The sequence below is a fragment of the Emys orbicularis genome, chromosome 9, assembly GCF_028017835.1.
Source record: "Emys orbicularis isolate rEmyOrb1 chromosome 9, rEmyOrb1.hap1, whole genome shotgun sequence".
Lineage (NCBI taxonomy): Eukaryota > Metazoa > Chordata > Testudines > Emydidae > Emys > Emys orbicularis.
Window position 1 is genome coordinate 65,420,043 of NC_088691.1, and position 15,170 is coordinate 65,435,212.

Below are 15,170 nucleotides of genomic sequence, written 5' to 3' on the forward strand. Positions count from 1 at the left end.
TTAAGTGATCCACTGAGACCTTGAGCAATTTTAAAGTGGTCCGCGAACCACTGCATAAAGTATTAGTGTAGTTGCAAATACATCTTTCCCATATCTTAAAGAGAATTACAAAGCAAAAACTAACCAGACAAATGGACAAATGGACAAAAAAAAAACACCCATTGTTTTGTCCTTTCTGTCCCTCATTCTGCTTTATGATGTATTGATGGTGGTCAGATATTTTGGCAATGAGGACATTATAAGAACATATACAGAGTAGAACATATAAAGATTCCCTTTATACTTTTATTTCCACCTGTCCAAAATATAATCAGAATTATCTGCAAATAAATAACTTCTTTGCAGCCATTTTTGTTGTTTTGCAATTGAAAAGGGGCCACTTCTGACGTTCTTATTGGTGATGAGTAGAGCCCTACTAAATTCACGGCTATGAAAAATGCATCATGGACCGTGAAATCTGGTCTTACATCATAAAATCTGTTTTTGTGTGTGCTTTTACCCTATACTATACAGATTTCATCAGGGAGACCAGTGTGCTTTTACCCTATTCTATACAGATTTCATGGGGGCCCTGACCCAAAAGGAAGTTGCAGGGGAGTCACAAGGTTATTTTAGGAGGGGGTCAAAGTATTGCCACTCTTAGTTCTGCACTGATTTCAGAGCTGGGCAGCAGCAGCGCAGAAGTAAGGGTGGCAATAACATACCATGTTATCCTTACTTCTGCACTGCTACTGGTGGTGGCTCTGCCTTCAGAGCTGGGCTCCCAGCCAGCAGCTGCCCTATCCGGCTGCTCAGCTCTGAAGGCAGCGCCACTACCAGCAGCAGTATCGCAAGCCCCCCCCCCCTTCAAAAAAAATCCTTTTGGGGTCAGGACCCCTACAATTACAACACCGCGAAATCTCAGATTTAAATAGCTGAAATCATGAAATTGACGATTTTTAAACTCCTGTTTGTGAAATTGACCAAAATGGGCTGTGAATTTGGTAGGGCCCTAGTGATGAGTAGTACCTTCCTTCTTAGGTAGGATCATTGATTTCAATGAGAATATGCATGAAGTAATTTACTACTCAATATAAGGGTAACTAAATTGGACCCTAATGATAAATTGTGAATACGAGCTCTGGTCAAGTGTAGGTAGTCTCTTGGTCTATCCAAGGCCGTGATCAAATGTCTTGATGTTTTTGGTCTTTTGGCCTCGAGATGAAAACCTTCTCTTTGCTTCTGGGATCTTGAAGTGAAAAAATATTCTCTAAGTTATACCTGTTCCTTAAATGATACATTTGTGTACTTGTAATAACTTTCCCTGTGAACATTTAGGGAAGGGGATTTAACTCAATTGCAACTCTTCAAAAGGCTGTTCCTGGATGAAGCCGTGGTTTGATGATTTTTTGTCAAAGCTGTGACTTTGATGTAAGTGGTGGTGTTATTTTAAGTCTAAAGTGCTGTTATGCCTTTAATGTTAAAGGAAATCCATTTCACTTTTCTCACTGAGGGCGAGATTGACATCTCACAGACATTTACGGGCACAAGGGAGACCTCAGTGGGGACCACTGCTTCATCCAGGAAGGAGATGTGACTATGGCTCGGCTCCCAACACACCACCAGCCACTCTGTAGGTGTGTAGCAGTAGGCATGCTTCCCCTGCATAACGGAGAGCGCCCCTTCAGCAGTGCAGCTCCACATTGCAGGGCTGGCACCATAAAGCCATGCTAGAGCCCTCAGGGAATTACACCATGGAATTTTTGGGGCACAGTGCTGGTTTTGTAATTTAGCCATATTTAAATCAGACTGGATTAAAAATATCTTTCAACTAACAGACATACAAAAAAGACATTTTAAATAATCTAAAATACTGTGCACCTGAAAAATTGTTTGACTGATTATAATAATTATTAGGATAAAATATGCAAGCCAAACTTAACTGAATGCAAGTAAAAAATGATGCCCTCTCAAACTCAAAATAAATCCTAGAAGCAATGGAGGGTGCAGTGAGTGGAGGAAGATTCATTTAAAAAAATCAGTTAGTGATATTAATATGGCTTTATTTCCTAGGACTGGGGGTGTAATTTCTTGTGTGGTGCAGGTTCTTGAGGACCTGAAGTGTTTGGGGTTTTCTAAATTGGAAATTTAGTCTTACTTCTATTGATGTGTTACTTTATAAGCAAAGAATGTGGGTTTTATGGCTGATGAGCCATCCCACCAATCATTTACTGTTCATGAGCTTGCCATGTCAGTGCCAGTCTCCTCTCCTATAATAATAATAATTAATAAATGCTTTGTACTTATATAGCCTCATCAACCAAGGCTCTCCAAGCACTTTACAAACACCAGTGAATTAAGCTTCATGACATCCTTCCATGACAGAGAATTATAATTTGCCCCACTTTATAGATGGGAGAGTTGAGGCACAGAGAGAAAAGGTGATTTGCCCAAGGTCACAAAGCAAACCTTCATCACAACAGGGAATAGAACCAGATTGCCTGACTCCCAGTCCTGGTCTTTAACAACAAGATTATTCTTCTTCCCCCTTTCAGGTTCTGCAATTGTTGTTTCTTGCTCCTAAGCAGTCCAAACAAATGAGGTTAGATTGTCCTGTAGTTACATTTTCTATCATTCTGCCCTGGTAAAAAGTTTCTTCGGAATGAGCCCACTATATTGTGATTCAGTTTATCTGAAGATGTTGCAAATGAACCCTTTTCCAGGGTGAGAAATTACTTCCATTAAACAAAGGTTTATAGGTTCTCACTTTGATCCCCTCTTTACTAGCAATCATTCTATGGCAAAGCCAGTGAGAAAAATGAGCAAGTTAAAAACTTGGTAATCTAATCAGCCATTGTATCACAGACTGTGAACTTCAGCCAGGTTTCTTTGAAAAGATCAGGTCCCAATTTTCATACTCTTCTCAGGAATTGATTGTTTCTTTATGTATCATTCCCCACCTCTTGTCAGTAAAGTGGTGACACAAGTTAATTACTGTCACAAGGTTATACTGTAGTTTATCATAGCTGAAAGTCATTCTTTTCAATACTACAACCTATTCTTGTTGTGGTATCTTGGAATCCATGGTGAGAGATGAGGTAATTAACTCGGGTTGACTACACTGTACATTTTAAGAAGGGCAAATTCTTTAGGACAAGCCTGTCACCAAGCAAACTATGTAAGCATAAATACAATAGAAAGCGCCGACTGAAGTAATTCTGGTTCTTTTGTTTTGTGTTCTCTTATTTCTTCCTTTTCCCACAGTTCAGATGAATACCTGAATTGTTGTCATAGAATCCTTTTGTGGAATAATCTCACTTTCCAAGAAATCCAATTGACATAACAATCACCAAAATGTATATATAGTGTGGGGGAAAAGAACTAGGGGGCCTTCTTTTTAATGACCAGAGTGATTCTAAAGGCCTACATTCAGACCCTTTGACAGAGGACTGTTATGCTGACTGCCTTTACAAAAAGCAGCCCAGGCCAAGGCCTGAACAAGACTGGCCTGAACAAGACTGAACTGCACGGTTCTCTGCCAAATTCGGTCAAGGGTTATGACCAGAGGAGGCGGGGGGGGGGGAGTAAACAAAGCAAGAAAACCTCTACACAGAATAACCGCTTTAGCAATATAATAACCGCCTGTTTATGAAATATAATAACTGCTTGTATGAAGAAATTGCTTTTGCAAAGGCCAACTTCTCCTGTAGTTCCAGCTATCTGCAAAATCAGCCAATCATGTATCTTCTTTAAGCGTCCTGTGTTAACCCCCTACGCCCAAAACCGTAAAACCCTGGAAAAATGATATGTACTCTAACGAGAAATACCCCTAAATTGGTGCCAAGTAACACCCCTAAAGGAAAAACACCAAGTGACCCCTTGCCTAATATGTACCCAATTCTCATAAATAATAAGGAAGGTACCGGGAATAGGGGGGCTGACCCCAGCTTTAATTTCTTGCAAATGACGTATAATTTGTACTTTGCTTGCGGTTTGACGGAATAAAAGCCGCCTGCGTGCGGTCCTAGGTGTGTCAGTTTTCGGACTGTCACCCCAACGCGTTTGGTATGTATTGCAATAAATAAAGCCTCGGGCTTGAGTCTGTGAACTAAAATCAATGCGTGGGTGATTCTTTCCACGACAATAGTATGAGAACTGATTTCTAATTACACAGGTCAGTGAAAGTATGTTAGGAGCAGTGCAATAGAAGGCAGACTAAGAACACTGAGAGAAGGGCGCAGAAACTGCCTGCATCTCTCAGGATTTCCTGGGTATGTCTACACTTACCGGAGGGTCCGGCGGCAGGCAATCGATGTTCTGGGATCGATCCCGGAAGTGCTCGCCGTCGACGCCGGTACTCCAGCTCGGCGAGAGGAGTACGCGGCATCGACGGGGGAGCCTGCCTGCCGCGTCTGGACCCGCGGTAAGTTCGGACTAAGGTACTTCGAATTCAGCTACGTTATTAACGTAGCTGAATTTGCGTACCTTAGTCCGAAGTGGGGGCTTAGTGGGGACCAGGCCCCTAAGTGTCTAGGGTGACCCCAATGGGTGTAGAGCAGAGGTGGGCAAACTACGGCCGGTGGGGCCGTCCTGCCCGGCCCCTGGCCAGCCCCGGCCCCTCCCCTGCTGTCCCTCCTCCCCCACAGCCTCAGCTTACCATGCCGGCAGCGTGGATCGGGGCAGATTTAACAGTGAACACAGGGTGCCCTGGCACGGGGCCCCCCCAAGAGCAGGGGGCCCTAGGGCAGGGCCCTCGGGCAGCTCAGCACCGGTGCACCCCCCGCAGAGGGAGGGGCTGCACTGTGGGGGCGGGGGAGCAGGCGGGTGGTGTGGGTGGCGGGAGCGCAGGGAACACGGCCGGAGGACTCAGGAGGAGCACCGGGCGGCCGCGCAGCCAGCCAGAGAGAAGCGGTGCTTTGAAGGGGAAACCGCCACTTCTCTCCAGCTGCAGCTGCCCCAGCTCCTCCTGAGTCCTCCGCCCATGTTCACAGGGCCACATTCTGAAAGGGACTGGGGGGTGGATAGAGGGTGGGGTCCTGGGGGGCGGTTAAGGGCAGGGGGTCCTGGGAGGGGGCGGTCAGGGGACAGGGAATGGGGGGGTTGGATGGGTCGGGAGTTCTTAGGGGGGCAGTCAGGGGGCGGGAAGTGGGAGGGGGCGGGAGGGAGGTAGTTTGGGGAGGCACAGCCTTCTCTACCAGGCCCTCCATACCGTTTTGCAACCCCAATGTGGCCCTCGGGCCAAAAAGTTTGCCCACCCCTGGTGTAGAGTCAGCTTCTATGTGGAAAAATTGGAAAGAGTCCAGCGGAGGGCAACAAAAATGATTAGGGGTCTGGAGCGCATGACTTATGAGGAGAGGCTGAGGGAACTGGGATTGTTTAGTCTCCAGAAGAGAAGAATGAGGGGGGATTTGATAGCAGCCTACCACTACCTGAAAGGGGGTTCCAAAGAGGATGGAACTCGGCTGTTCTCAATGGTGGCAGATGACAGAACAAGGAGCAATGGTCTCAAGTTGCAGTGGGGGAGGTCTAGGTTGGATATTAGGAAACACTATTTCACTAGGAGGGTGGTGAAGCACTGGAACGCGTTACCTAGGGAGGTGGTGGAGTCTCCTTCCTTGGAGGTTTTTAAGGCCCGGCTTGACAAAGCCCTGGCTGGGATGATTTAGTTGGGAATTGGTCCTGCTTTGAGCAGGGGGTTGGACTAGATGACCTCCTGAGGTCCCTTCCAACCCTGATATTCTATGATTCTATGATTCTAGCCCCATCCCTGCAGCCCCGGCATAAGGCATGTGTTGGAGAATGGTGCAAAACCTCTATTTCCATCTTGATGGATAATGACTTGAGGATCATTGCCAGCTGATATATGTTAGAACAGATATTAGGTTGCTCCAAACTGGGGCTGGGATGGAGCTGGAAAAGAATCAAAGAGTCATAAACCCTTCTTTTTTCCTTTTGTGTCAAGCAGATTTCAGATGCAGCAGAGAGTCTGGCCCTGCATATATGTACACAGGTGCATTTGCTACTGTAGCAGGGGAGTCTCTACACTCTCCTTTTGTGTTGCTCAACTTTCATCACATTAGGACCAGACAAGATGCAGGAAAATGCAGCCTCTCTTCCCAAATCTTTGTTAGCATTATATACACAGCAAAAATAGAATAAAGTGTTGGAATTTGTATAGCTCATGGCAGGTAGCCCTTAGGTGTTCTGTGGACCTAGGGCTAATTCGGATATTGCTTTCAGACTTCAAGTCATGAAGGCCCCAACATCACACCAAGGACAGGTTGAAATGGTAGCATAATGTTCATTAAATTAGCTCTTGTGTTGAGTGGTATGGCATACAATGGTTTGTGCTGACAGAGATCTGGGGTGATAAATTAAACTGCTAGGGAATCAGATTGGGACCCTTCTTGGGATACACTGTAGGTTCTGCCTCTTCCTGTTTAGTAGAAGCCTCTAAGGGCTGGTCTACACTGGGGGGGGAGGAGATCGATCTAAGATACGCAACTTCAGCTACGTGAATAGCGTAGCTGAAGTCAAAGTATCTTAGATCGATTTACCTTGGGTCCGTACAGCGCGGGATCAACGGCCGCGGCTCCCCCATCGACTCCGCTACCGCCGCTCGTTCCGGTGGAGTTCCGGAGTCGACGGGGGGTGCGTTCAGGGATCGATATATCGCGTCTTAACGAGACGCGATATATCGATCCCCGATAAATTGATCGCTACCCGCCGATACGGCGGGTAGTCTGGACGTACCCTAACTATTAGTTTCCTAAATCCCTTCACAAATACACCCATTGTTGACACAATAGTCAACAGCTAGTTCTCTCACTATGGAATTAAACATCAAACTCCAATCCACAATCAGAAAGCTTTGCAGCAGGCCCCAGATTTGCTAGAATCATCCCAGTCAGGGCCACAAATAGCCGCTTCTTATTTCTTTTCTCTTCATGGACAGGATTGGATGCTCCTCTCAGCTGATACTGTTCCATTTCCCCCATCAGGTGTTTCAGCATCCCAAACAATCAGCTAGCTGCTGAAGTTGTCTTATTTGTTCTTTATTAACTTCCTTTTTGTTTAAAAGCCCCCTAAAAAGTATTACAAAGTTTGCCTGGGCTCCACTGGTGTATCAATTCTTTGACTCACCATTATTTTTTTTTAATGAGGCAAGTTGTTTTGTCTTGTCTGTTGACCCATAAATAAGTTTCAATTCAAGTTCCTTTTTTATTTACATTTGCTGTCTGACTGTAACTTTCCCCCTGCCCCCATGAACCTGGAAGATGCCTGACACTGACAGCATGACCAGTAGTTATAATACCTCAAAAGAATCACAACTCAGTTGGATGTTGTCTTGAGCCATCAACTCAGGCAAAAACCTATCATTGTGTCTGGCCTTCCTTGATACTTTCAGTATGTCTGTTGCTGAGCTACCATGGCAGCCCCAAAGAGAAGGTCCTTGAGATTAGCTGAATCAAATATTTCGGTTGAGGGCTGAGGCTAGGCATTGGAAGCTGGCACTTTAGTGCAAATTTGGCTTTTTATAGAGAAAGTGGCACTTTGACAGTCTTGAAGCAACTGCCCGGACACATCAGTGCTCTTACCTTCACAGTGTGTCACTTGATTCTAATTCACAAGGGAAAGCAATTAAACCTTCCTTGAAATATGTGTAGAGACCTACCTGTATTGATGATGAGCCACATTTTAACCGCTCATACGTCTTGATGACTTCAAGGACCTTCAGTTCTCCCCAGACCCTCTGATTCCATTTTCGGTAAAACCTACTGGTGGGTCCACATTACCAAAATGCTTGTTATACGAAGGTCCTCCACCACATTGTGTTGTGTTGTTGAAACATCAGACATCATTTGTGTCAGTGGTTTTGGCCTCATTACAGACACACACCAGTAATGTATCAACTGTTTTGATGGCATAGATTCTTGCAGTGCACTGATCTAGCTTGAGGCAGTAAAGGCATGGATGATTGTGGCAAGATCTGGACCACAGCAGAGAAAGTAAGATTTTTTTGCACATCCCAATATAGAAAAAGTGCTTCTGGTTATCTGGGAATCCAGGAGTTGGGAGGTGTCTGGCATAATTGAGATTGCAACCCACTCTGACAGTGAGCAAGCTGACATGCTCAAATACAGGGAGCAATAATAGACTTTGCCAGTTTCTCCAGATGTCTCCCATAGCCAACTGTCCTCACCTCCATTTTATATGAGTTGAGTTCATGCCAGATAGCCTTCATCCGTCTATCTGTTTTGCCAGACGTTGGGAAAGCAAGTAATTGCCTTCATCTGGGGCTGATAAAAAAGTGATGCACAGTTGTATCATCAGCATATTAAAGATAGTGGCCCCCCTGCTGCCTCACTGAACTGAACATACACATTAAAGAAGAGGGGTGACACTCTGAAACTAAAAGCACTTGGAGAGTTGCCCATCACCATTCTCTGGGGAATGAGCAGAGCCACTCTAAAGTTATTCCACTCCTCCATGGATTGCAGATATATCAACAGCACTCCATGGCTGACAGCATGGAAGCTAATTGCAAGAGTTCCCTTTATTATTCTCTGTCATGCAACCCAACATACAGCACCCCACCTTAACTATTTCCCTAGGTGAATTAGTGCATGGGGGCATGAATCTCATTCATCATCTCCCTCTGTAGAGTTTCCAGCTGGAACACTGACTGAAACTCTATCAGAGAAGATAGTGCCCTTATTCTCTCAGTCCTTGATACTACTACAGCCTCTCAGAAGAGAATATCTATATCTGATTGAGTTTAACTGTGAAGTGGCTGGGAGAATCTGACTATGAGGAACCTCTGACACTGAAATTGGTTGAGGTAATCTAGATCAATTAGATAGCCTCACTCCAGGACAACTCTGAAGGATGGGAATTTGCACATGCTATGCCAGAGAAGAAGAATGTCTTCGTTTCTGCCACACAATGGCATATGAGTTTAAAAATTCCTTATATTGAAGGTGATCTGGTTCATCACCAGACCTCTATCACCAAAGCTTTTCCCTTTCTTCATGGTTACTGCTAGCCTCATATATATATTATCATTCAGGAGATTTCCAGCGTAATGCATTTGGGTACCATACATACATCCAAATGCAAAAGATTATTGCTTGGACTCAGCACTTTAAGAGAAATTCAAGTTTTGGTTAAAAGGGTCATAGACAGGGAACTTTCTTGGAAGCAACTCACCCTCCTAACCCTTAAATTTTATTTTGACAGGATGTTTCTTAGCATGTGTTTATTTTAGGAATTATGGGTCAAATTCAGTCATCAGGTAACTGGATACAACTCTGTTGAAGTAAGTTTGTTTTAGGTATTATGGGTCAAATTCAGTCATCAGGTAACTGGATACAACTCTGTTGAAGTAAATAGGTCTTATTCTGATCTAAGTTGTACCAGTATAATCAAGAGCAAAAGCACCGAAGTTAAATGGAGTTACACAAGGATAAAACTAGATCACAATGAGCCCCAGAGGAGTTAGAGGTGTCTTTAGAAGAAGAATATCCTGCTCCCAAATAAAAATGCTTGTTCTTATTACCATTACTGTCCATAATCACATACTGATTCTATACTGCTATTGGAAATTCCATTTGCAACAAGTTTTTTATGTGTTACCAGTTAGCAATATTTTATAGAAACGCGGGACACTTTTTATTCTTCACAGAGTGGGGAACTCTTATTTTGTACCTTTGGAAAACAGAAAACTACAGAGTTATAACAGATCAGCACTCACCCATCCCATCAATTTTGCCTTCAGAATTGGGGAAAGCTTTGGTTTTTGGTTCTTGTTTTACTGTATATTTTGTTCATTTTGCATGGCAGTGGCACTTACTGGCTTTTGAAGTGCACAATAAGTTGATATAGGCTCATTGGTCTGAGAAGATGTCTGAGTTGTTGAAACATCAAGCTATAAATATTACAAAATGTCCATGTGCTATGAGACCCATGATGGTGGTCAGTTAAAATTACTGGTATTTACCATGAGAGGACAAGAATGACAGGAACATCATTTTCTCTTCATCTCTGCTAAATAGTGCTTAATAATATATGGAAGGCTTATTCATTGGTCTATTTCAACAAACTATGAGATGCATTCTCCTTTCTAAGCATGCGTGTACAATCATTCCTGTTTATTCTAGTGGAAGTTACCCCACCCTATGAAGAAAACACCATGCCTCTGTAAATGAAAGCAAACAGGAAGGACACAATTCTCCACCTTTGCAGTAATGTAAAGCTTAAATGAACAATCTTATCTGACTTAGGGGCTTGTGGGCATAATTTGCTGATTTATACTGTGATGAGACAAGGAGGGTGAGAACTTTTATTGGACCAACTTCTGGTGGTGAGCGACAAGCTTTTGAGCTTACACAGAGCTCTTCTTCACTCAGAGATGGTGGTGTCAGTTATGTCAGAAGGCATAGCCTGAACTTTTGTTTCATGAAGTTTCTAGCTCATTTTTAAATCTCATTATCCATAACTCTAAAAGTTCCTGGTTTTCTGTTCTAGTACCTGATATCATCATCATAGTTTACAGTGAATCGGCTTGTTCTAGTCCAGAAATGATCTATCTGAAATAGCTATATATTTGTATAGACACCAAAATCATTGTGTGTAAGCACCAGAGTAGTATCTGAGCATATTGCTTCAAATATTTTTGGTGCCTCTGGCATTTCTGCATCCATCAAGCATTCTAATAGGCCATTTCTAGGAAATGGTCATGGCTTCTTACATGAAAACCAACTTCTTGGTTTTATGCCTTTATAAATGGGGGGAGGAGGGAGTTGTGCAGACTCTCAACCTATCTTGAAACTCCCCAGCAATCAGGGCAGAGCACAGCCATTGCTACATCCCACAGGGAAAACACAAGCTTCCTTTCACAGGTGGCCAGTTCATAGTGGGGAGGCATGACCCCCTCTTTTGCTGGGCCTTCCCTGTCCCCCTTTTGGGGTGATTAGCTCCATTAATAATCATAGCCCCATGCAATCAAGTGAATGCAATCACTGCCATTGCAAGCAGCTCCTGCATAGAGGAAAAGGAGAGGTTAAAGGGGGAAATGCTCCTCTCACCCTTCCTGCCCCTTCTGCACCTCTAGAAGCTAATCACTGGCCGGCTGTCAGATTCGTGCACTTGCTGACCGTAGACTTGCAGTACAATAATTATTTTAATAGTTATGGGCAAATCATATAAGGTTTGTGGAAGTTCATTGATTCCCAGCATGACAGCTGATTTTTAAAACAAGAATTTTATACCTCAGAGATTATAACAGCTTCAGATGGTCATTCTGCTCTTTCTTGTAAACCAGTTTAAATGGATTTTACAAATGGGTTTTTGGCACATTCTCTTTATGTGTATTCAGTATGGTCCATGGTCAATTATGTAATTTTAAATGACGCAATAAAGACTTCTTCAAATGATATATTGTAATCAATCACAATATGTAGCTTCAGTTGGATTGTAGATGTTACTACTGTATTTCCTTATATATGCTTAGGGAGTATCAGACAGGGTAAGGGAATATCAAGGAAGGACCCCAGTGAGACATTCCAGCTAATCTAATGGGAAAAGATGATAGGAAATATTATTCTATCATGCCTTCTTCATCCTTCTCTGTAACCCCCCCCCCAACTTGGTCCTGCAAGTTCATTATTGTTTCCCTTCAGTGTCCATATTTCAGTGTTGGCCAGGACTATGAAGCTGTATGATTGATCTCTGGGAAGCTGGCAAACCAGTAGTGACCAACTACAAAGTGAATGGTCTGAACCCAGACTAATAAGAAGCAAAGAAATCTGTGCATCACTCTATTCTCTACAACCTGGCCAAGATGCTAGAATCATCCCTCTATAACACTGACCACACAATGATCATCTTTAGTGTTGTCACCTTCAGACCACGGTGGTTCACCCTAAATAGTGGGCATGGCTTTCCTTGAAATCTCCCCAGAAACTCCATCTAGTGTAGAATGAATGCCTACCTACTGAGCCCCTGTGAGCGGAGATCACTTACACTGAAACCATTGCCCTAACTTCATGTTTGTTTCTTGATACGATTTAAGGAATTGGTTGTAATCTTTAAATCCTTGAATTGTGTACTTCTCATCCTGCATCACGTTACAACAATTCAGATCAGTTGGCAAACTCTTGCTATTGGTTTCTGAAGTTTAAAACTCCAGGATCAGTGTCGGGGTTTTAGCCAGAGGCCCTCATCTGTGAAGCTTGATCTCTTAGGGAGTCTGCTAAAGTTTGAACATGCAAAACTTCAAAGCACAATCTGAGGCACTTATTATTTATTTTTTTAGCTCTTATCTGATTTTTGGGGGAAGGGCGTGGAGGGTATTTTGTTTGCTTTTATATTCTGTTTGAGGATATTCCTGACAAAAGGAAAATGAATGTTAATTCAATTCAATGTTTTCTTATGTACTATAATTTATATTTTAAAAATATTGACTGTAAATAAATACTTAGCTGCTAAAATAATAGTAGGTGTTCTTAAAAATGATGTCGCTATTGCTAGGTTTTTTGGGGGGAAAACTGAATGTATTTTTGGTACACTAACCATTTTCCAAATGTTGTTATGAACTTGGTAAATACTGAAAGGCCTAAGTGCAGTAGAAACTAATCCTGAACTAGAAATGTTGAAAAAAATGAAGGTTTTCTTGTACTTTGCAAAAATCCATCCGGAGAAACTTTTCTACATGATGGGCAGCTTGGAGAAAAAAGACTGATTTTTTTTCTCACTGTGGGGAGTTTTCTTTGAGATAAATAGTGATGCTATATGTGATGCCATCAGAGAAGACAAAGGGTGATGCCTTTTGGCTGAGGAAAGCATCTAAGAGTACATGGTGAGATGTCTGCTTCCATGACTGGGCAATGAAACAATACCAAACCTATGTCTACAAAACCTTCCCCCCACCCCATTACTCCAATGTGTATTTTCATATATCTATAAAACTAGTTATTTCATATATAGAGATATAGATATAGATAGATACATAGATATATGAAATAACTAGTTTTTTTTGTAGTGAGTACAGTGTTGAGAGAGAGTGGGGAGGAGGGTTCTCAGGCTTTAGTCATCAATGTCTATAAGTGTACCCAGAAGATAATAAGGAGATCTATACAAAGTGTGGGGAGTAGCTCAGTAACTCCAATTGCTTGCAAGTGGTGGCTGTTAACATTTATTGTTGACCACTAAAAATGATGCTATACTTGAATACCTCTCAGATGCTGCATTTGAGTGAAGTGGCCTGTTTGCCTAATGAGTTGGCTATAGTATGCCAATGCATCTATGACTTTCTATTCACTTCTGGTGGCAATTCATGATGTTTGAATTCCTGTAGGATTTGAATTTGGAGAGAATGCCTCTTTTTCCTCTGTTCATTTCCTCACGTTCATGACAGTTGGTTAGCCAACTCAATCAAATCTAGTGATAGTTAGCATGTTTGGGGGCTAGAGGCGGGATGTACACAGAGGAAGGACCTCAACTCTGGAATTCACTTCTCATGTTAGTTCTCAAGAGGCCAAGTCTTGTTGATTTCCAGGAATACAGTGCTAGCCCTACCTTTTCTTTAGGATTTGCCTGAGGGGATGAGGTCAGGCAATGCTTATGTTAATTTATAGCTAAGCAAAATTTCTGGATGGAGTCTACTTTTAATTAACATTGTATAAAGTTGCATTGTTTTTTGTTTGTTTTTTAAATGCACATGCTGCCAGAGAATGTTGTGATGGACAAGTGTTTAGAAAAAGGACAAATAAATATATGTACAAATACACTGAAACCCATGTTTAGTCTATGCAAGCATAAAATGGTGTACAAAATCTCATTAAAATGTTTTATTTAGTTTAGCTTGTTTGCATTCTGTTTAAATTAAAAAATGGTCAAATAGTTTTTTATTCCCATATTCTGAAATAACAATACATTCCTGGGCAGGGATTTTGTGTGCTATGTTTCAACAACAAGTACATTTTTGAAACCACTGAAAATAGTAGTTTACAATAATTGAAATACTGACAAAACCTTAAATATAGTGGTGTTCCTGGATGCCATCACAACAATGCATAAAGCATATTCTAGTTGGGATTCCATTCACTTGATCGTAGTAACTGGGATTGCAGGAGTTTAACAGCATTTGACTAAATTGGATATCAAACCTATATTTGTATGTTACAATATTGTAAGATGATTTATTAGAATATCTGTATTTGGGTATTATCAACAGAATAATTTTGCATTCTGTTTCTTCTAGGAGGGGAAGTCGCTAAGCCCAGATTTGCTCAGTATTTCCATGGCAGCCTTGCCAGCCTCACTATCCGGCCAGGGAAAATTGAGAGTCAGAAAGTGATTTCCTGTTTGCAGGCCTGCAAGGAAGGTCTGGATATTAATTCTCTTGAGAGTCTTGGCCAAGGAATAAAGGTGAGGGATGAACTGACATCATCTTTGATAAAATTTAGAACTGATTTATGAAGTGGAGAGCCCGAGGTAGAGTACACACAGTACAAATGTACTCCTAGAAGCAATATAATTTCCTATAAAGTCATGCAAAGAAAAAGCATAACAGGAGAGGAGCCATGATACTGCAAAGAAAAATATTTCCATTATTTCAACAAAACACACTTAGAAAGTAAGGTGCCGCAGGTATTTCACAGTCCCTAAGAATTTCCAGGTCATGCTGTCAAAGCCCTGTTTTGGTACTCTTTACAAAAATAGGCATGCTTCTACAGACTGTTGAATTTTATTGAATTTTGATCTGAAATAGCTTTAAAGCAACAGAAAACATAAGTGAAATATCAATTCAACTCAGCAAACTGGGCTGTGTGTGTTAGTGCCATTAGATTCAACATGTATTTCACAAGGCAAACAACATTAATAGGACATTAAGATGGGACAATTAAACATGCAAAAGTCAGAAAATGCAAAGATTAAATTTGCATGTGCAACTTTAACTGTGTTTGTACATATGAATTATCTTATGGTCTTTAATGATATAATCATGTTATTAAAGTAATACAATATAGGGCAAACTCCTGGCCCGACTTCACTCATAGTTTTCTCTACTTTCTTGGGTATGCATATGTCAAGGCTCCTTCCCCACTCTGAACTTTAGGGTACAGATGTGGGTGACCTGCATGAGAACCTCTAAACTGAATTACCAGCTTAGATCTGGTTTTGCTGCC

At 42.1% G+C, this 15,170-nt stretch overlaps 1 protein-coding gene across 1 annotated transcript in view; it reads left to right on the forward strand.

The window, feature by feature from the left end:
- Window positions 1-15,170, forward strand: part of CLSTN2 (calsyntenin 2) — a 385,405-nt gene that overhangs the window by 344,042 nt on the left and 26,193 nt on the right. Inside the window, exon 10 of the mRNA XM_065411406.1 lies at window positions 14,243-14,409. Within this exon, the coding sequence (XP_065267478.1) occupies window positions 14,243-14,409 (167 nt within the window). The remainder of the gene's footprint in view (window positions 1-14,242; window positions 14,410-15,170) is intronic.